This window comes from Scatophagus argus, chromosome 14, assembly GCF_020382885.2.
Source record: "Scatophagus argus isolate fScaArg1 chromosome 14, fScaArg1.pri, whole genome shotgun sequence".
NCBI lineage: Eukaryota > Metazoa > Chordata > Actinopteri > Scatophagidae > Scatophagus > Scatophagus argus.
The window spans coordinates 21,538,872-21,561,686 of record NC_058506.1 but is presented as its reverse complement, the minus strand read 5'-3'; the positions used below and the strand labels follow the sequence as shown (position 1 = coordinate 21,561,686).

The 22,815-nt window shown below is 44.4% G+C and overlaps 1 protein-coding gene and 1 long non-coding RNA gene across 5 annotated transcripts in view; one reads left to right on the top strand and one right to left on the bottom strand.

Annotated features, from left to right (window-relative positions):
• The window catches only part of zbtb16a (zinc finger and BTB domain containing 16a), a 132,621-nt gene extending 112,438 nt beyond the window's left edge, over positions 1-20,183 (bottom strand). For 2 of the 4 annotated variants that reach the window (XM_046410040.1, XM_046410043.1), the window contains exons 1-2: positions 20,047-20,183; positions 15,481-16,807 (exon numbers count right to left, since the gene is read on the bottom strand). In XM_046410040.1, the coding sequence (XP_046265996.1) occupies positions 15,481-16,718 (1,238 nt within the window). In that variant the 5' untranslated portion in view covers positions 16,719-16,807; positions 20,047-20,183. Of the gene's footprint in view, positions 1-15,480; positions 16,808-19,066; positions 19,213-19,323; positions 19,457-20,046 lie in introns of those variants that run through there. The other 2 variants (XM_046410042.1, XM_046410041.1) reach the window with 2 other exon arrangements.
• On the top strand, positions 19,670-21,666 carry LOC124070284. The gene is made up of 2 exons (XR_006845167.1): positions 19,670-19,794; positions 20,164-21,666. It is a non-coding gene; the product is annotated as an uncharacterized LOC124070284 (long non-coding RNA).
• The last annotated feature ends 1,149 nt before the right edge of the window (positions 21,667-22,815 follow it).

The window sequence follows — 22,815 nt, the reverse complement described above, 5'->3', positions numbered from 1 at the left end:
ATTTCATAGCCAAAGGTCTTGATGGGCCCGCTGAGAAGTGCAGGCCAAATGTGCACAACAGTTGAGTGATTACGCTGTCACTAGTCGACTAGGTGCTCAAACGTCTCTTTATTAGTATTGATAAGGTCGATACGGGACTGAGAGGTGTGATATTAGCTTCTTAGGAAAGATTTATAACTTTAAGAAGCTTGCATCCCAGAGGGAGTAAAGTACACAACATTTTGCTTGGGGACAAGAACAAGCAGGGGAGGGTGAGAATCCCATCCTGACTCGAGACCAGGACAAACACTGCTGATGACAATGACTGTTTTGTACTCAAGTACAAATATTTGAGTATTTCTATTTTCGACTATTTTACGCTTGTATTTATTAATGTGCCTCAGGCATCTGGCAACGTGCAATATGAGTTTGGTGTATTTTGGCCTGTGTTTAGTTGTTCTGACGTGACATACTGAGGGAGAAGCTTTGGTCTGGAGGAACCTGCATGCTTCTTTGATGACAAGTGGACATTAGAGGACAGAGAAACACAAAAATTGCCTCACCGGTTGAGTAGCACTATAACTAAATGCTGTGTGAGTACATCATGTAGACACATGGAAGCCCAGACGAGCAGACAGCCACAGTCTGTTGTGACATTATGAGAGACAGAGCACAGATAAAGGTGCAACACCTTCCCAACAATGCTTCCTCTGGCCCAATAAAATCATAAAACGCCTCTGAGGCTGCTTCCCTCTTTTTCAGCGTCTCTTTGAACTCGGGTGATGCTGAATGCAGCCGAGGAGACGGCAGACGTGACAGTGTGAACAGCAACAGTCTGGTGCTAGACATCTCTTTACACCTGTGCTGCAATTCGTAGTTCAAAGTGCAAGTCTGAGAGAAAATATTTTAGAATGATGGGAAGAATTAGCAATACGTGTGCCGAATACAAAAGGGTGATTCGGTGACTGACGGGGTTAGCAACAAAATGGCGGTGGATGGCATGTGTGGGAAGGTCTCGCCAAGGCGCGAGGTACATAGTGAGTACTTGTCAGTCCTCTTGCAGGAATAAAAGCGAAACCAATGCCATCGCTGAATGGCGAGACAAAAATCGAAAGCGCGGCGAGAAAAGGGAGGGTGATGTTTTCAAAACAAGTTTGAATAGATGCACATTTACAGAAATAAATGAAGCCCTTTGAAGAGAGCTGTGTTTTACCAAAGGACTGGGAAGAGAAACCAGCAATTTTGCGATTCTTCTTTTGAAGGTTTTCTTCTGTTTGGGGTGGAGTGTTGGGGGGTTTGTGGTGCACTGGCAGCTGAGGCAATCTGGGTCTCAAGCACATCTAAGGTTGGGCAATTAGTTCCAGTGCCACTATTAATGTGCTGAAGGGGCGCGCTCTGCGGGGGGTTGAGGGCTCGGCTCAAAGGGCTTCGGTACTTGTTGGGAGGAGGGGGGTGAATATGACCAACAAAGGTGGGGGTCAGGACCTCAGGGCCATGTGAAAGCTGTACCTTGTCCACTGACCTCTGAGAGCTTGTACAGGCCCGGCCGCCATCCTGCTGAGAGACCGGCCTTTACAGTCTCTACAAATAAGTAGAGAACGATCCAAACAGAAAAAGTGTTCAGAATTTAGGTTTTTGATCATCTGAGGGTAGGAATTTTGGTTTTCTTCTAGGGAGCACAAAATTCTGGATATATATATATATATATATATAAAATATATATAAATAATTATTTTCCGTATGACAATGTCAAACCCAAACGAGCATCTTTTGTATACTTTTATATTAGTCATCAGCAATCAGTCAGTTAACATTAAAATAAATTCCTGGGCCGCAGTATGACATCTTCAAATATTTAGTTTTGTCCAAAAGGAATAAAAAAATATAATAAAAGATATGTGAGAAACACTGAGTAACCAATTATTCAACTTTACAGTCTCCTGTGCTGTCAAGAAAAAACTCTGAGCTCAGTGAACTACATATCAACCAGAACGCCGGCTGAAGACGGAGACAAGGAACGTCACACTGCATTTTCCCTTTGTAAGTTCTTGCTCTAGCCTACATTGTACCTTGACACCCACATGCAGCCCACATCTCTCTCCTGGGCTTTTGATCTCCTCCATAATATGTCAAGGACGTTTAGGGGACAGAAAGCAAGACATAAGCAGAGAAAATGTAATCCCAACAAGCTCTTTTCGCACCGCAGCTGTATTCTCTGCTCCAATACATTTTTACTTTTTGCATTTGTTTTTTTTTCCTCTTTCAAGGTGAAAAATGGCAGCGGGACTCCAACCGGGGACTCGTTGTTAAACGAGAGCTGCCGCAGTTGCTGTGGATGAATGAGGACAGTAGCTGTTGATTAATACCTGCTGCAGAGCTTTGCTTGTCTTTGAAATGTGGCTTTTTGGGGGGGCGATCGCAATGTTGACCAACTCCCTTTAAAAGCATTTATTAGAACCAGTGGTGCCTTCATCTGCGATAAATATATATGAAATGAATGGGTGGAGGGTTAAAGATTCTCCATTTAAATGTGTGGGTTCTTTTTGCAAAATGTTGTCCTTCCTTTTCTTTTAAAGCTAAATATCACAATTCACATCCAGCCTTCAACTCTGCAACGTCTTCTGACAAGGTGAAGACATGGCTTCTGTCACAACTGTTTTCCTGAAGGTTGTCGTTGTTGTTGATTTGTTAAACTGAACAATAGCAAAGTAATTTCCATTCAAATGTGCAAAGGGAGGAATATATATTTTGTGTTGTTCAGGGAACTGCATTGTATTTTTTAATATGATAAAATATGATATTCATTCATGTAAAATACGAATCTGCAAGGTAACAAGTAACTGTAGATGTCAAAATCCATGAGTTGAAGTAAAAGCACATTCCCATGAAGTATTCAAACAAAGTAGAAGTACTTCAAAATTACACAGGCACCGTGGACTATGCAGACTAGACTAAAGGTTGGAAAGAGAACAAGTCAATTCTTTCCTGGTCTTTCCTGGTCTTGGGAAAAAGCCGTTTGAGAAGACAAACCGTTGCCTCTCGCTTTGTCTCCTGATTGGTCACTGGTGGTGGCTTCAGCCAGATTCACACTGTCTGCTGCTGTGGCTTGGCGAGTTTCGCGCTGACCACTAGAGTTTGACAGGAACCTTTGTGTTCTCTCAGGACAATAGGGGTGAGAGGTGGGGGGTCAAACCAAACCCGAACACACCCCCACTGCACCCCGCTTCATCTGTAAAGTCCTCGCCTGCTGACCTTTAACCCCTTCAGTCATTGTCCAAGCAAAAATAATAAAATCTGTTCCGGCGAATGAATGCCTGGGAGACTGCTGTCCTTATTGTACGTCTCTCCGGGCTTTTCCCTCCGTCCTTGCCTCCTAATATGGGAGGTTGAAACTAAGATTATGGCAAGATTATGCTTCAGTCTTCTGGCAGATGGTACCGGTTCTCCTTCTCGTGCTGGCTCTTGGCAACTTCCCATTTCCCAAGCCAACAAACAGGAATTAGGTTGCTAATGGATCACATGAGATTAAGCTGAATAAATGTACTTGAAAGCAAATACTTCAGTTTGGAGGTGAAAGATTTTTTCTTTTTGCATGCCCACCTGCCTGATATCATTTGGGTTTCCCTACTGAATGTCACATGGGAATGAAGATGACCTGACTGAGTGAATCTGAAGCACTGGGTTACAGCAAGTTGTAGACCTTGTTCTTCTTTTAGAGTGTATGTTTCTTTAGCTTCTGTAGCGGGTCAAGTTATGTGCTGATGCTTATGTAGGTCACGAGTCATTTCAGGACAATTGAGGCGAGCACGCAGCCATTTGTGATGGTGCTGAATTTTCCCTGTTATGAGCAACACCCTGGCAAATCCAGTGACAAAAAAGCACCAATCATATTCTCACACCCCTGCCTTTGCTCTTTCTGTTGGGAGGCATAGCAGGTTCTCAAGATTCTTACTGTCTGGCTTCTGTCAGACAAAATATTAATGTTTGAACCTAGCAACAACTATCACCTCGTGTAGTCCACGTGTAGCCTTACAACTAAATACACCTGTAGGTTTTTTTTTTTTTTCATTTTTAAATCTAAATCCAGACTTTAATTTTCGAGTTCCAAGAGAACTATTTTGTATGTCAGTTTAGCCAGCGTTAATGAAAAATTCCCCCGGCAGGTAATCAGCCTTAGGGCTGGGTTACAGTGCTGATACGATTGCTGCATTCTGGTGCTAACAGCGAAACAACACTTTTTTTTTTATTTATTTTCTAATTTAACACAAAAAGCCTAAGCTCTCAAATGGTAGATGTGTAAACACAAGCAGCTGCATGAGAACCTTTCGTGAATTAAATAGGTTATAACTGGCAAAATCTTAATTTCAAATTCAGGGACAAACAAGATTTCAAATCTGATGAGATAATGAAGGTAGCTCAGTGTTAGGGAAGCACTTTGGTCGATAACAATAAGGCACTGAGGTTTTATATCCGACTCTACTCAGCTGTAACTAGTTACTCTGAACGTTGGAAGTTGCACCAAAAAAATCTAGTAGAGCTTAAGTGGGCCTCAACTGCATTTTTGTGTCCAATTCTTTAATACAAAAACAAGATAGATTAGTGATAATTCTCGATTGATGACTTAACAGGCGAATCAAAGAGTGACATTTATTTATAGGGAAAAAATTCATTGTTCAGTTGATCTTAAAATTGGGATCTGATGTTTTCTTACACATCCCTCCGTTATGTCACATCACAATGAAGTGTGTGTGTGTGTGTGTGTGTGTGTGCAAGTCATCACTGCCGCCTTTTCTCTCTGAAGCCAACCACCCTCCTCCACCTTTTCTTTTCCCCCATGAAGCAGCAACCCCCCGAACACACAGACAAAAGTCAGGTCTGTAACCCCTGCGGCCCCACCCCCCGTGCTCTTTGACCTATAGTGGAGGCCTGGCTGAGCACAAACAGTGGTCGTCCCCTGAAGCCCTCCCACCTCCTCCACCTCCACCATGGGCTCCTGTTTCACTCGGGCAATGAAAGGGCCTACTGTAAATAACAGGGGCCTGGCTGACCTCGGCGTTTATCTGGGCCTGAGACCCCTGCATCCATCCTACTGTAACAGAGCCCACGGCTCACAATAGACTCTCTCATGGGTGTTAGATTGTGGGCTCTCTCCCCTCTGTGCCCACTCAGAATGGGGATTAGAAGAAGAAGGAGAAGAAAAAAAAGAAGGGCCCCTGTCAGGTCCTCCGAGGGGGTCAACCCCCTCAAAACCAGCATCCCAACCCCATCCCTCAGACACTTTAGCCTTTGTCCTTGTGTGAGACTTGGGAGCAGGGAAGGATAGAGGGAATGTGAAGGTGGGGCTAAAGCCTGAGACCAATCACTCTGACAAAACGCTGGATCAAACTCGCGGCACAAAACGCCATCAAAGCTCACTCATCATTTCCACTCTGATTCAGCTTTCTGAATTGATTTGCGTTTTGATCGATACTCTAAAATATTAGTGAACATTTTTATATTTAAGGTGTTATTTTTATCTTCCATGTTAGTGGGGATACACAATTAACATGTGTAATCTAGTGCTGAAATTCTTAGTTGACTGATGAGTCAGTCACCAACAACAATGAACAATTTATCAAGAACAAATGGCAAACACACACCAGCAATTTAAGAAATTTAAGGGCGTGACCTTAAATTTTGATGTGCATTTCCTGACGGACACCATTTCCTGACACCTTTCACTGATGAACCCCTCTGGAAAAAAATCGACAGAAAAACTTTTTGTGATTGTGAAAATAAATGCTTGCTGCAGCTTTAATTATCCAGGATCTTCCATTTGGGGATCCTTTGCTAGCTGTGAGCACTAAGAAGAGAAGAAGAAGAGTCAAGTTAGGTGATGACGATGAAATGTCCTCACAGCCTCATCCTGTCTATCAGCTAGCCAGTCCTTCTAGCTGTGTGTGTGTGTGTGTGTGTGTGTGAAGGAGAGAGAGAGAAGAGGGAGAGAGACCCACAAAGATAGAGAGGAAGGTTTCGGGTCAGAGGCTAAGTGAAATATATCCCCACTCTGAGGCATGCAAGAGAGAGGATGCAGGAAGCTGAGGGCCAGAGATAAGGGCACAGACGTGGGCGATAAGCACCCAAACACCTGTTAGGGAAGCTCCAGCTCCTCGCCTCAGACCAGCACTCACAGGAGGCAATAAAACACAAGCAGGGAAGGAAGAGGAAAAAAAAAAAAAGACAGTATATGGACAAAACCATCAGAGAGAAAACTGCCGCCATAATCTGCTTTTCTTTGGCGAGAAGGCGAGAGCTGGGAGTGAAAACTGCAGAGGTGGTGTCTGGGTGCTGATGCACGTATGAGGGGGATAAAACCCCATCCTGTTTTACACCATGCTTAATGGCATATGGCAGGAGCCTACAGCATCATTTGTAAGGTCAGCGGCGAGACAGGAGTGGCAGAAATGATGCTGTTTGAGTCATGACATGTCAGAGCCACCCGCTTCAGTGATCAGTCCAGGAAATGGAATGGCTTTTTTTCCCTCTTTTACTATCCCACTCTCGCCTTTCGGGGCCCAGGGACAAACAGACAAACACAAAACAATCTGGGAGCGGTCAAGAGAGACCTTGGAGATGCCTGACAGCAGTGCAGTAAACAAGAAAGAGAGGATTCATAATGTGTCAGGAGAGAAATTCATGGGCTGATTATGGCAGGAAAACCATCTGACCAATTAAATGCTGTCTGCTATCAAGCACCTCATCAGTGGCAGTCTGGAAATTATGATGTCAATTAGGGTTAGACTGATACTCTGACATCTTCCAGCCGGTGGTCAGCGTGATGAAAGAGTCTCGTTGTAAGTTCAACACTTAAATAAAAATTTCCACCACTGACGAGTCAGCTTACAAACCGCGACACAATTTTTTATCTTTTATTTTAATGTTGATTTTAATATATATATATATTTTAAATTTGACTCTCCACTACAGCTAAACTAAGAAAACAAATAAATAAAATATTATACTGTATGTTGCTACATTTCTTAATTTAAAACAGGCTGGTGGCTCATAGAAGATTTCTGGGTAAAAACTGATGTTGTGTACTCTGAGTGTTGTTGATTTTGTCTCCTCATATTATTTAACATTGCATGCAGATATACTGAAGAATCTTTTGAATGTTTCTGAGCCAAACTTGAGTACATTTCCTCATATTTTTGGTGGTACATTTGTAGCTATTTGAAAGAAATAAAAATTTATACTGATTTGTGGGACATGTTGGAGAAATTAGTAATTTTTTTTGTGGGACACAAATCACAAGAATACAGTGAAAAGACTGATCGTTCATCATCAGACTCATCAGTACTACACGGGCTGTCAATGGAAGACCCTTCGACTGAATTAGCTGTGATTTTGATCAGCTCTGCGGAAGCACAATTTTCTACATCGGAAAACAATTTTAAAACTAGCTAAATTAAAATATCAGAAGCCGTTTCAGAATGGGCCTTTGTGGAGATTAAATCGACAGTTCGAAAGTGGTGAAACAGTCCTTTAACGCAGCGTGAATTTGTGCACCTCTAATGCATTTATTCTCAGACTCACTCTGTTTTTAGACATTCTTGCTCTTCAAGCAGACAAATCTCCCCTCAATTGAATCAACCCCCACCTCGCATGCAGCCTGTGTGAGGGGGGCCGGCCAATCCATCATCAGCTCTCCCCCTCCGGTAATCTCTCTGGGCGTCTTCGGTCAGCAAATACATAAATCAATTATGGTTTTAAGCTTTATGCCATGATTTACCCAACTGATCCCTCCTGGATTACAGCGAGGCTTAAAACGTGTCGGTCGGCGCTAAAGCCTCAAGTCGCCTTGACATTCATTGCACTCCTGCCACGAGGCTCACCGTGCAGCATGTCAGATGCTGCATGGTGATACGCACAGGCCCTCATCGTTGGTAATAAAATCTGATTTTCTTCGATTCCGGGCTAAACCGAGCTTGTTGATTGACATTTGAAAGAGTGACATCTTTAAATGGTTACTCTGTAATTCTAATAGCTTGTGTTATTAGCACACATTTGTGAATGAATCATAGAACTGACCGTACACTGTGTTGTTCTGTGACAGTCACTAAAATATAATATACATATATAAATATATATACAAAATATTGAAAAAAAAATCAAATAATTAATTACTAATGGGATACTAGTGTCCTGTAAACTAACGTGCTAATTGCTAAGCAGCATAAAATCAAAAGGTGATTTTTGTGACTGTTGTCTTCATAAGAATGATTTCTAAAATAGAGAATTCTAAACAGTTTCATGCTATGATATTGAGACTGTTGCCATATTGAATTGATTTGTCAAAATGTTCCCATATTTGTGTGCATCCTACTGAAACCGAACAATTTGATACCTAATTAAAGGTACCAAATAATTACCGATAAATTTAAGCACATAACTTAAAATATTTCTTTTGTGAATAAACACAAATTTGACTTGAGTTAATACAGTTAAGTTATTTTAGTTATGTTCCGGCTAACTTGACCGATTTTCCTCGTCTTTAATGTAACGAATGTCTTAGCGACTCGGCTCACTTTTTCCAGGAAGGTGACGTGTTTAAAATCTCTGGTTGTGTTGTACCATCAAGGGTTGCCCGAATCATTGCACCAATTCTTATTTGCCCTTCTCCATAAAGTGACCACATTAGTAAGTGTTAGTCTATTTAAAGTTATTTTTCCTTTACTCGTTGCAGAGACCCTCCCAGCTCGCGAGCGGCGAGCTATCGCTAGCCTAGCCCTCACCTGTTGAGCAAACATGGTTCCTTGGGCACTGAAGAGGTGGATTAAAAGCTAACACAGTGCTGCTTCCTACCTGAGAGCTCCTTTGTGACAGGTGAAGGTGGAGAGAATGAGGGGTAATTTTTATGACCAGCTTCTTAGCGTGCTGGTATCACTCCAGTGGGGCCCCTTGCCAATCTCTGGCAAACCATTCAAGTGGCAACAAAGAGGCTAATTAGAAGCTCTCTCGCTGGAAGCCCGCAGAGGGCTCTGGTTTGATACTTCCCAGGGAGGCTAGGGGGCCTCTGAGGTGGCAGCGGCAGCTTTTTCACACACCCACACGCACACACACACACACAGGACATTTGTGAGCACACTTGGGTTGGCCCTTTGGCTCTAGCACATTTGCTCATTGAGGCCGTCTTCCCTACGGTCTGCCAGAGCAATAGAATCAGAGAGGGGGAACCGACACATCTTCTTTCATGTAGCAGGGACCCAGAGAGGGGATGCTAATGGGATATCGATGGGATTAGAACCCTGAGTGTTCAGGACCAGGAGAACAGAGGCAGGGCTCTGTGAACTAGAACTAAAACCCACTCACCTTTAAGGCCAGATCATTCTAATTCTATTGACTTTTTTTCCTTTTTAATGGAAAAGTTGACAGTGATGCATGCACCTTAATACAGTAAAAAAAAAAGAGAGAAAAAAGTCTCCGAAGAGACCAAGGTCAGATAAGTCTAATAAAGTTTAAAAAACAGGCAAAGCTAAGCTCTAAAGAATCCTCCCTTTTGAAATGCGCCCGCTGTGTATTTACAGAGAAACCGTGGCACAACCTCGTCCCCTGCCAATACTCACAGCAGCCTCTGGGAGTAGAGATACACATCAGGAAGTTAAGGCCGATAACACATTTGCATGTCACCTGATAACTGGCTGTAATTAGCGCTCCCCCCTGAGCCCCCCAACACACCCCGTCACAAAACAAAAAAAAAACACGCTCGCATGGACAGACACAAGGCCAACTTCCAGTACTGTATGTTATCCTTATCCCTCCCTCCAGACCACAAGGCCCCCACAGGGACAAAAGATAGGGGCCTCAGTGTGTTCGTTTCATGGCAGCCTCTGCCAGACCGCATCAGCAAAGGCCATGTCTGCCGAGTGCTGTTAGCCACACAGAGGCAGCTGGTTGCACCAAGTCAAGCTGCTAACTTTTATTGCACAAGCACCTCCCTCCACTCTTATCTCAGGGAGGGAGGCGATCTAATCAGGCGCTGATTAGATCACTTCCCTTCATTGCCACAGCCACTGTCTAGATATTAAGATGATGACCTGCCACCTGATGACACTGCAAGACAAAAAAATGCTTGATCTGTGCTAAAGGTTTGTGTGTGTGTCTGTGTGCATGTATGCGGCTGTGTATAGTCCATTCCACATGATGTAGCCCCCTGTGTTAAGTCTTTAATCGATACATCTCCCTATCCTGACAGTGAGGACAGAGCCCAGATCTGAGATCAGAACGATGGCGGTGTAAATCTTTACGGTTCAACCACAGCCTTTTAAAGTCTGTCTATAATTGGGCCTCAGCCAGCAGCTGCCTTGGCTGCAGCTATCACCGTGGGCCCCGACAAAGCGCCAGTTCCTCAGGGGCATAAACCAACGCCGTAACTCCAGTAAGGGCAAAAAAAAAAAAAAAAGCACCTGTGTGAGGATAAAAAGAGAGCCGGTGTGGCAGCCAGACCTGAATAAGCTCTCTGCTGTTGTCTGTGGTTGAGGTATTTCTTGGAGAGGTGTTTTCGTGGAGTGAGGCTTTTTGTGGCATTGGATTATTACATCAACATGTACTGTACCTCTGAGTGCAAGCCGGGGAGACTTAGCTCACTGAGTGATTTCAAATAGAGGGTAATCCACTGCCATGTAATGGATGCTTTGTTGCTGGGCTTCTTTCACGACCCAGGAAAACGCTGGTGCACTTTTACAGGTTCGGATCGTAAGCTTGAAGCTGCTTTAGTTTTAGTTTGGCTTGTTTTATCGCGGACGGAGGGCAGTATACTGTATTTGGACTGGATGACTCAGACATCTGACAACACACTTGAAAACACATACTATTATCCTTCATTTTTCCAAAATGTTAGCACGGTTCTTTCCTCCTTTGCCGAGAAACACCTCCTGAAATTGCGGAAACCTAAGATCCCCGATATACTCCAGAATATAAGTAGCTATAAGGAAGTGGACGCACACAATTCTGCGCAATAGAAATCAAATCTGTAAGAACATGTTAGGTTGTTTTGCACATGTGCAGTCCGAGAAGTCATTCTTTTCACACACAGATCCCCTCGTGGTTACTTGTCAGCTCTGCACCTTCAGTGCTGTATATGACGACATTGTTGCTTCAGGTGAGCGTTTCAGACGTCAGAGCTGTTCGATGATAGCAGCAGCTATTTGCAGCTTTTTGACTGGTTTTACTATTTACTGTCACTTCTTTGTATCAATTTGGCAAAACATCTTTTGGCAGACAATGGTGCAACAGAAAGCTAATTTGGGCAACGAGGGTGGAAATTTCGGTCTCACTGTGAAAGGATGAGGAAGTGGAAACAAGCACTGGCTGTGAATGGCTGAGACGCCTGTCAGCCAAGCAAACTTGCAGTAAATCCCTTCTTTACGCTTTAGTATTTCCTTAGTGGAGAGCTTGTGACACACGAGAGAAAGTGACATAACACGATTTGCATTTCCAACAGATAAATTAGGATTTTTTTTTTCTTAATAAAATCTTTAGCAAGTAGAGATTTTTTGAAGTCTGCATCCACCAGACTTTTGCTGCCACTTACACAACTTGCAATCGCAGTGGCCATTTGAACCCAACCACTCCGTTGCTCACGGTGCGAACGTTTCGGTTAATGGTTGATAGTGGCCGAAGCGCACAAGTGTCAGTGTGTATACCATCAACTTGTATACCATCCACTGGCCTCAGTGTGCAGAGGATATGTATGTGTGCATACATCGTTATCACCTGCAACAAACGCTATGAGCTGCTATCTGCACTCAATCTGCTCTTGGTTTACTGAGGAGGAGCGCCAGGGGTTATCTGTCCCACTCTGATATGCACAGATAAGGACCTTGGGCCCACTGTTTAAACACCTGGGGCCCGGGGTATTAGAGCGCCCTCCGCACCCCTTTGCCACAAAAGGAGAGGAAATGGAAGAGTGAGCGCTGGCTGCTGCTGCTGGGGGGGAAATGTGTGTGAAAAGTAATGAACACATGAGTGTGTGCTCGTGCGGAGGTTAATGCACGGGTGATTATTTCCACCATTCCCACCCTGTACCCCAATACTTCAATCAATAACAAAAATAGCATGAGCAAAAACACAGAGCAGAGGAGTGAATTCACTGACTTGTCTCATTCAGCCCCTCCCCACCTTAAAAAAAAACCAAAAACAAAAACAACAAAGCTGTTTCATGAAAAGACTTCGAGTTAAGCATTGATAGTAATCAGTAATGTTTAACGGCTATATGCCGGAAAAGCTCTCTTTTAAAATAGGCTCTGTTTTCACTTATGTGATGTACATTACAGCGAGGGTCAGTCATTTGCATGAGAATGGACGATTAAGTGAAAGAGATAAACCCAAGGCTAGTTCCCGTGAATTGGATGCTGTGTTTGGAATACCAAGCAGTGGAGGGTTTTTTTTTTTCCTTCTTTCCCCCGCTACTGCAGAATTAGCCCCCTGCATCATGCATTTATTTTCCCAATAATCACTCAGGCCCTTCCTGTGTTGATTATTTTCTCAGTGCAAGGGTTACTAAAATATTGCTGTAATCCTGTCTCGCGGAAGCAGTAACAACACTCACCCTGGGCTTCCTTTAAGGAATAAATCTGGGTCTTGTCAGTGGGGAGGTGGTGGGGTGAGCTGCTGGAGGAGAGACGGGGAGGAAAGTTCTCGTGGTCAGACGGGGATTGCAGTCAACAGAAGCTCTATGGCATCAATGAAGTGCGACCTTTCATTTAGTTTCACAGGTTTTTTTGGAAGATAACCTCAGGATGGGGCTGCACATCACGTCTACGTGCCTTACTTTAATGTTAATACTACATGTTGTTTAAACATAAGTGGGCATGTAATAAGTTAAATAAAATAATTAAAATAAAAATTTAAAATGATCCAAATTTTGTTTTGATTGGGAAATCATGTGATCTGAAAACAGGTAATGATTACTTTTTTACTTTATTTCCGAATGTCACCAGATGTTCAATGAAAGCTTTTGACGTGTGGTGCTGGAGTTTGATCTGTATAAAATAAAGATTGCTATGGGCAGCTCTACTTTCAGGTGGCATCTCTTGTGCTCACACATTGTGTCTTTGTCTAGGCGACTCCTCACACACACCACTTGTGGCGCCCACATACAATGTATTGAGTCTGGGTAGGGTGGTCTTTATGATATAATCCAGGGCACAGAGGAATGAAAGAGAGCAGAGACTAAATTTATACAGGAAGTGGGCACTTTGTGGCGCATTCATTTTAACACACACACACACACACACACAGACACCTCACACCAACGACCTGTGCCACATCTGGAAACAATTACACTCATGTTTGACTTGACCTGCCTGCACCAAGTGAACTCTGCCAACTTTTTTATGTGTTTGTTGCAGAGGCAGCAGTGACCCTGACACAGTGGCTGTGGGGAAATGATGTGTAATTAGTCAGAGGGAACACGACTCCGCTCGTCTGAAATAAAACATCTTATATTGACATCAAAAGAATTGGGCAGCTTGACAGGCTGCACACGGGGAAAAAAAGCCTGGACTTGATATGCTATCAAATGACCCACATTGGAATTTGCGAGGACACGAGGAGCGTCTGATTTATCAAGCATCTCAGGGTAGCACAGCAGACCTTTCATGTGCGGATGGCAAAGCAGACAGCAGATGATGCAATGTTTGATTTCTACACTTCAGGAGGCTGTCAGGACAGCGCGTACAATATTAAACAGTGTCGTGTCGGTGTATCAACCAGTCTAAATTAACCCATTAGTATGCTATGGGGCGAAGCGGGAAGATCAATGCATGAAACGGTTTGGAAATCTCCTTTGATACAAGATTTCCCAGCTTGAGCGAATTGATGAAATTCCTCTTGAAACACAGGCAACCATTTCACACGCCAGACTTTTCTCAAGACAGAGACGGTGCAGCTTGTCCTTTAACACAGCGATGCTACATTAATACGTCGTACACAGATGCCATAGTGTATTTCAAAGCCGTTGCTGCATGAGAAGAACAAGCAGCTCACAATTCATTTTTTAAAAGACATTTGGACTTACTGTATGTAGAAATTCCCCTTTTATTCAGTGAATAATAAGTGCTCATCACGAAGGCCACGCAAATTTGTACACTTTAAAATGCAACTGCCAACAACACCACAAAACTACAAAGCAGCTGACTTCTCCACCCGCATGCAGTGGAGTAAAAAACACTGCACAGTAACACAGTGTAAGACACAAATGAAGGTCACTTCTCGTTTGGGGAAAAGACACTCTGAGACATTTTTGTGTTTTGTAAAGACAACACACTGACGGATTCAGACTGAATCAGTCCAGCTCTCAGCCATGCATACCAACATACCGGCTCACGCATGAGGGGATGGGCGATGGAGTTCACCTCCTCAAGTGAACTTTAACCACCGTGCATTCTTATTGATTTGAGCAAACATTACGGGGTGAGAAGGCAGGCTTCAAGTAGGAAAAGGTGTCCAGTCACAAATCACACACAACATTCTGATGGGGCAAAAATCAACACAGAAGTGAGGCAAGTACATTCCTCGAGGTGCTTGTGCTCTCACTGGGCTCATTCTGATGCAGAGATAGAAATGCAATAACATACTATGACACAAAATGCAGTTCTGAAAAAATTCTAGAGGTGAGCTTCAGTGTTTTGAGCGATCCCAGACATTCAGATTTATTTATACACATCGACTGAAATTGTGCTGCTCTGGTTTACGGCCGCTCCCCCGTCCTACAACCACCTCCCTGTCTCAGGGCTCACGTTCACAACTCATTTCCTGGGCTGACCGTCTACTCCAATTATCAAGCTAATAAGGGCCCCCCTTGTGCAGTTATTGGAAAGGGGAGGTGATCGGGCTCCAGGATGAGGGGGGGTACCACTTTGGTAAGTGTGTGTGATAGCTGCCGCCCACATCTTGTGAGATGTGAGTAATGGCCTCAGACAATGTTAGGACAGCACTGCTTTGGCAGTCACCTGGGCAGGCTGGGCGGGTGTTGAAGGAGTGAATCTGTGCATGTGAGCCACACAGAGCTAAACGAGCTAAACGTTGTGTCTGTCAGAGGGCAAACATTTACTCGTATATTACAGATAGTGTGGATGGGGTTTTTTTTTAAGTTATAATCACTGGCACACACAATGAATGGCATTAGCATAAGAAAGCCAGAGGAAAACAACACTATTCATTTCCTCTGTTCTCCATTATCATTATCATATTCTTTGATTCCTTAGTCAAAAACTGCTGACTTACACCTGAGAAAGCCTTGAAACTGAGCCGCTATTACCCACAGCAATAATATTATCAGTAAAGCAAATCATTCAGGATTTTCACTCTCTGCTACACACAGTGCCCAAGTAATCTTACATCAACCGTTAAAACATATGATTCATCAAAAAAAAAAAAAAAGGCGTTGAAAGGATGAGAAGGAAAATTTCAAGGTCGAAATAATTAGCAAGCAGCTACTCAAAATAAAACCTGGCTTACCTGTGCTGCTCCACAGCTTCGTTATCCGGTAGTTCTGCACCGCAAACATTGCAACGTTCAGGCTGGCTCCTGCCGTCTGGTTTCATGCCCACTGCCAGCTCCCCGAGCTTGCTGAAGAATTCTCTCTGGATGAAGCTCTGAGGCAGGAGTCCCCCGTAGGCACTGAAGTCCATAGACATAGCCAGGGCTGGGGACATAGGGAGAGCTGAGGCCATGGATGCCGGCATAGACATGATGGCATCTGATTTGTGATTGACAGGTAGGGAGTACAGCGAGGCCAGGTGTTTCTCTGTCATCCCGGCCATTGCATCCAAACCCATCTGGCTGACTTCAGCTTGAGGGTCGCCCATGCCTTCATCCCGTGCGTAATGTAGCTCGCGGGCACTGGTGATTACGCTGCTCCTGGTTGGGGTTCCTGGGCCGTCTCGGTTTCTGTCTTCCCCACTCCGCTCTCCATTGCTGGAGGCACTGGACTCCATGTTCGGAGGGCTTTCGTGACCGTTGCCACCCATGTCCACTTGCATCATTTCAGTCTTGACTTCAGTCATCAGGTGGTGGGAGTTACCGTGGACAATTTGTTCAGCCCCAAAGCCCTGCTGGAGCAGAGACTGGCCGATGCTCATCAGGCTATCCACGGCGGCTTTGGTGGGGCTCAGGGTGGAGACACCAAAAGAGGTGGAGACCGAGGGACTCTGGTCCACCATGGCAGCCATGATGGAGTCTTGCTGGGTACCTGACAGATAGGAACTCTCCATGGAATGCTTTTTGGAGTTCTTTGCTCCATTGTGGCCTTTGCGCTCATCATCCTCTTCTGTGCTCCCGTCATTAACATTGACCTCTGCATCATTCTCGTCTGAGGACTGGATGGTTTCCAGGATCTTGAGACATTGCTCTTCCAAGTATTCAATCTCCAGGATCTCTGCTGCATACAGAAGGTCATCTAAGTCCTCCACCTTGGCCTGGAGCGTGGCAGTGTAAGCATACTCCAAAATCTGCTGAAAAGTCTTTGGTGAAAGAAAGTCCAGGGTGTAATGCTGGCTGCTGCGGTGGAAGAGGATCTCAAACATTTTGCTCGTGCAGGCTAGCACAGTCCGGTGAGCGTGGAACTCCTGGCTGTCCACCATGATGACCACGTCACACAGAGTCCCGGCCAGACGCATCTGGTTGGCCTTCTGCAGCAGGGCGGTGGGATGGTTGGGGTTCTGGAGCTGGATCATACCCATTTTAGTTAAATCCATTATGTCGATGCAATCCACGAGGCCGACTCATGAGGCTTGCCTTCCCCACTCAGCAGCGTTTTTAGCTATCTTTGTAAACAAGAGGAAACCTGGATGGAGAAACAGAACGGGAAAAAAAAAAATCTCAGTTCTGGTAAATTCTGACGCAACAGCAGAAATGTTGCTTGCCGAGTATGTTTTCGAGCACAGCAAATCCACAATCCTCTTTTCTTTCAAACATTTGACAAACAAACATCCTTTTCAGAAGGAAATGCAAAAAATGCCAAAAATTTCAATCAAGATTCCTGATTTGTGCCATCTTTCACAAAAGTACACAAAGCACATTCATCAGTCACATTTTGAAAATCAAGACCTAATTAATTTGTCAATAAATGTATCTACAGTATATCACCATTTATTCTGTAAATGGTGAGTGTGAAGTCAGTGGAGTCTCAAATTGCAAAAATATCCTGCAGGGATGGTAAACACTGTGAGCAGAGGCATTGTTCTTAAAAATCAGCGGAGAGTATTGACTGTAGATTTCTGAAGGGAGACAATTTGTGAGGCATCCAACAGGCTCACCCTGCATACCAATCAGACGAACATATGTTATGTTAAAAAGATGTCTTCATTTGGCTATCTGATGGGGATGTACACGCAGCTAAACAAGTGTGAATTGTGGTTTTTCACTGCCGCTTGGCTCACAAAGACCGTCAGCAGCCTTTCTGAAATTAAATAGCATCTTACTCAGTATTCCCATCACAGACGGGAGCAGAGAGCGGCAGCCAGAAATGGATGGAAAGGAAAGCAGGACGAGGCAAAAGCACAGAACGCTTGGGCACCAAACATCCTGCTCTGTTTTCAGCCACTGCTGTTGAATATCCAAATGAATGATCGTCTCTGTGACTGCTGTTAACTCGATTATCCGAGTCAACGGGGCAACATGTTCCCCCACCTCACATCCACAGCATACTTTGACCTATGCTAAAATAATGAAGTGAGGCTTAATTTAAATAGACACTCTGCTGTATATACTTTAATGATTTTCTCTGTGAGTCCTGTTAACATGATTATTCAACTAATTAATTTGACCTACACTGAGACAATGCTTTCTTCATTACAATTAAAAAACAGTAGTGCCACTATATACACTCAGTGAATGAGTGAATGAATGAATGAATGAATGAATGGCTACCAGCTAAGTGCCTCCATTGACCCACATCCTTGGTGAGCTCACTGATGTCCAATTTCTGCCCACTAAATCTGTTCAATATGAGGTTTATCAAGATGAATTTTGTGGGATCTAATTATTTTCTATTCGGAACATTTTCATTTCGATTTTTCAATTTTTTTTAAATAATTAGCATTTTCAGACTCTTCAGATTCGTTTTCAAGGGTGTAATATTCGCGAAAATAAAAATAAGGAATAAAAAGAGAAGTTTGTGAGCACTTTTTTCTTTCCTCTCGTCCTGAGGAACAATACGCACAGAGAGACGCGGGGGGAAAGGAGGAAACATCCTCAGCCCTCCGGCTGTGGACGACCAAAAACAGAAGAATGTCAATAATTCCCAAATCTGAAAGCTCGCCTAAAAATCCTAAAATCACACAGTGAAAAATCTGAAAATACAGGAGATAAATAATGCTGCCAGCTATTGTTTGCGGTGAGGATGGAGGGAAATAACTGCTCTTGCCGGCTTTTGGGACGCTGCACAGTTTGTTTTTTTTCGGCACTGATACAATCGATATTGGAGGTGGTTAATGATGAAACCACAGGTTCTCATCTAACTGAGCTCAGCCTCTCAGTCAACAGAGGTCAAGCCTAAAACCCGACATTATCTTTATTACAGGTATGCCAATAGGTGCGATTTATGGCCCCGCACGATCAATGCCCGACGCGCTCCGTGGGCTTCCACCCGAGCCGCGGCTTCACCGGGACACAATGCAAAGTTGCTGTTTGGTGGACTTCATCACGTCTGTGACTTCTCTATTAATAAAAAGGGCAGAGCAACGCGCGTCCAGACAGCGTTAACAGCGGCCAGCCGCAGCAGACGGATCACACAGAGCCGAGTGCATTATGCAAAACACCACGGACGACATTAAGTACATTAAGCCAGAAGAGATTTTCTCTCTGGGCGACAATGTAGACCGCTGACAATAACCACATTAGGCCGACTTCACGGAAAGGCAGCATAATCAATCTGATCACGAGTTGTCTGCCATAGCGCGCCTTGGCGACCCAGCCACAACAAGAACACACAGCGTTCAATATTCCGCACCACAAGCCACCCTGACAGACACAAATGTCGGCAAAGCGAAATAGCGTCTCTTAGGGGGACAAGCAGAGACGGCGGGCGTGCTAAAAAGTATACCCGAGACAGACAGCTGCCACAGTCTCTCGCCGACTCCAGCCAGCTCTCCCCTGATCAACGCACAGGTGGACTTTGTTTGAGGCGGGATGAAATGCTCAAACACTGGCTCTGTGCAGTTAGCGAGAAGGAGGTATGATCTGAGGGACGACGCCGAACGGGAAATAAGAGAAAAAGAGTGAAAGCGGGAAGAGAGAGAGAGAGAGAGAGATCAGACAGTCTCGATAACAAATCAATTTGCCGTTGCATCTGTTCCCCACCTCTCAGTGTGCTGCGCGTGCTACCGCAAGCCGATTATTGGTCACCGATCAAACATGTAGTTGCCTGTCAATCAGTTGTGGTCTGACTGTACAGCTGAGTGGATTGGGGGCTTGTTTGGAGATTAAAGACCAGTGTCCCCAGTTCTCATCGTGATGTCATCACGGCTAAATGAGCCACACTGGTGCGTCTGGAGACACAAGGACGGGCAAGAGTGTCGCTGCCTAAAAAATTGCATAATTTCCATCAAAACGAGCAAACGCGATTTCTCCAGTAAAGTCACATGGAGCGGGGCGTCATATGTTGTCTGGCTCCCGGTGAAACAGCCAGACCTCACGTCCTCTGGCTGCGATCTCCAGAATACTAAACCAGACCGAGAGGATGGGGGGGAGGGAGGGTTACGTCAACCTTAACATCTCTACAATGGACCACCGTGCGTTAATGCAAACTTCAACACCTTGCAGCGCAATCAGGTAAACACTAGTTTCCAGCCAGCAGTCCGGTGCGCAGATCCAACTTGCGTGTCAAAGTCGCGTTTACTGTTAACTTCAGCATGAGGTTGAACGGGGACAAGCAGAACGACCCCCAGCGCTATAAATGCATCAAAACATCCACATGGTGAATGAAAGTACACAGACAAAACAGTGGTAGACGCATGCAGAGCAGCGGGTCTGGCACTTGTCGCCGGGAAACTGCAGCTGCGTTTAGCCCGGGTTGGTACTCACCTAAGTTGCACGTTTTGATTCCGTATAGTGTAGGGGGAGTGGGGCTACAGCATAGTAAGGCAGTTCGCAGTACCCGCTCTCTCAACACGCACTAACTCCTTTCTTCTCTCGCCTTAGCAAATCAACACGGCGCTGACGTCAACGCAGCCAGTCAGCCAGACGAGCAGCAGCAGGCAGGCGGGCAGCCGGCGCAGCTCTCCGCTCCGTACAAACACTAAGAAAGTGAGACACCTAGGGGGCTGTCTCATGTCAAACGGCTGTGTTACAGTATGGCCGTGAAAGGTGAGCGACACTGCCCTCCTTCCAGCTGTTTGAATGCACACGGCAGCCTCCAGCCAAACAGGCTTAATGGTTAGGCGGTCCTATAGGAAAAGTCAAGTATGGATACTCAACCATTCACAGTCCATTCACTGAAACTGTGCTGGTGTTTAAGAGGCAGCAAAGCAGAGCAGGTCAGCTGGGGGAGAACAGTGCAGCTGATCCATCCTCCATGGCGTCTGAAGTTCCTTTTAAAACATGTGATTTATCCTGTAGTTTGAACATTTAAAGCCAAATGGATCAAGCATGTAAAACTTGACTTAAGCAAGCAAGTCAAAAATATAAGAGCAAGATGTTCAGAGTCTTCACATTCATTATCGACATCTTAAACCTGGGAGCAGCTGGGACTGATTTAGTTTTATTGTGTTTTTATGCAAGGCTGCATAAGTTACAAACCAACTTAATTCTCTATACAAACCACTGCCACTGTTATTTTTTAATAAATATGTCAAAGAAATGCAAAAGCACAAAGGAAGAGCAAAAAACAGATTGATCACCTAATTCAGCACTGTGGAACCTGCCACGGATGCTCCACAGCATCACATCACAGCGGAGCGAAGGTCATGTGACGGATACTTCAGCCACGGTCCTCAGCAGATTCGAGAGCCACGCAACAATAAGCACTCACGTTCAGAAAGAGTGAGCCTCGCAGCGCCAGCCGCTGGAAACCGCCAGCACTGCTGAGGTGACAGCAAACGTCAAACGCTGTGAATGTAACACGAGAAGGACTGAAGCTCTTTGTGTGTAGAAACATGAAGATGCTGCATCATATCTGAAGCTTGGGTCATTATTGAAATTTGATTCTCTTAAGAAGGGCACAGTAATCAAGCACTGGATTTGAGGGATTTTGTTCAAACGAAAGTCGTTTTCTTGAGTCTCGTGCAAAAGTAGGCTTGTTGTAAGATCCTGGCAACAACATGAAAGAGAAGAAAGGGAACGAGTGTCAGTTGTCGTCTGGCGTGTTCACTGTTCACTGTAGTGGAGGACGGTTGTTCAGTGCAGCACCAGTCCTTCACTGCTCCTCAGCACGCAGCTGCTTTTGTCCTCTCGCTTTTTTCCTGTTGACCAATAACCACAGATGCACCTCATTATTCGGCCTGATGCAGCTCCTTTATAGTGAAAGCACGCTTTAGAGCTTCTCTGAAAACAAACTTGATTGATGTTTTTGACTTTAAGATGATCACTGGCTGGATGCAATGGATTCATTTCACTCTGTTTAGTTTCTATTGATAAGGTCCCTTTAAGTGCTCCTTGTGAGCTCTTTGAGTTCCTAAAGTCAAAATAAATACAATTTGCCCCACAGTTAAGTGCTTTATTTTGGTCTGTTTGATTTAAAGGTTGTGGCTGAAGCAGTAGAGGAGAATATGAGCACAAAATAAATATACATTTATATCTTCATTATTCATTCATACATACATTTATGTTCCACAGATCCGATTGCAATTCACTCGCCAGAATAAACGCTGGCACTGCGGGTTTCTGCAAACTACGGACACGCTGAAACTTTACATTTGACGTGTTTAAACTTAACATTTCTTAATGTTTCGATATTCAAGTTTTCAAGGTCTGCTTAGGTTTAGACACAAACATCACTTGGTTATGATTAGGAAAGCATCACGAATCAAATATCTCATCTGGTCTTGAGTTTTCTGTACTTCTTGTTATTGAACTATTATTTCCAGCTGGCACGCTCACATAAATATTTCAATTTGCAGATTAGATATAATGAAATGCATACATGGATGTGCTCAGTTGTTCAGGTACATCTCATTTCATAGCCAGACAGGAAATACTCGGGTTGGACAGAACATATTCATCACCAACTGACTGAGTGCAAAAACACAGCAGATTACCGAATTCCTTATGCACGAAGAAGCGTTTGCAGCTCAGTAGCAGGAAGCCGAGGAAGTCAGGAGGGCCTCATCACCCAGGATGAGGAGTTTAGTCACCTTCGTCTCTCAGGCTCACATCAACACTTCGCTGGCTGAGGCTGATAACTCAGAAGCAACCGACAAGTCAGGTCAAAGTGGACTATCTGAGGGTCTGCGACAGATCACTCAGCATATTCAATCAATCAGCGGCGGTCGACGGCACATTCTGGTCTGTGGTGGTGAGCCGAGGAGGAAACATTAACATTAATATTAACAAATCACAACGAACGTCAGCGTTCTTTGTTGTGTCTAAGAGGCGCCTGTGGTGACATAAGAAAGATCTTTTGACTGACATCCAAAGCAGCCAATGACATCATATTGATATTATACATGGGGGTTCAGATCTACTTGAAAGCCATCACAGCTACAACAAAGCTTCTTCTCAGAAATCCTGTCAGCCATCGACTCATGATTTGCATTCGTCTTCTGATTCAAGGCGTTCTCAGACGTCAGCGGCTGACCAGGATGTGTGAGAGCAAGGCGGGATTTTAACCTCTCAAAGTGTGCGGAGCAGCAGGTT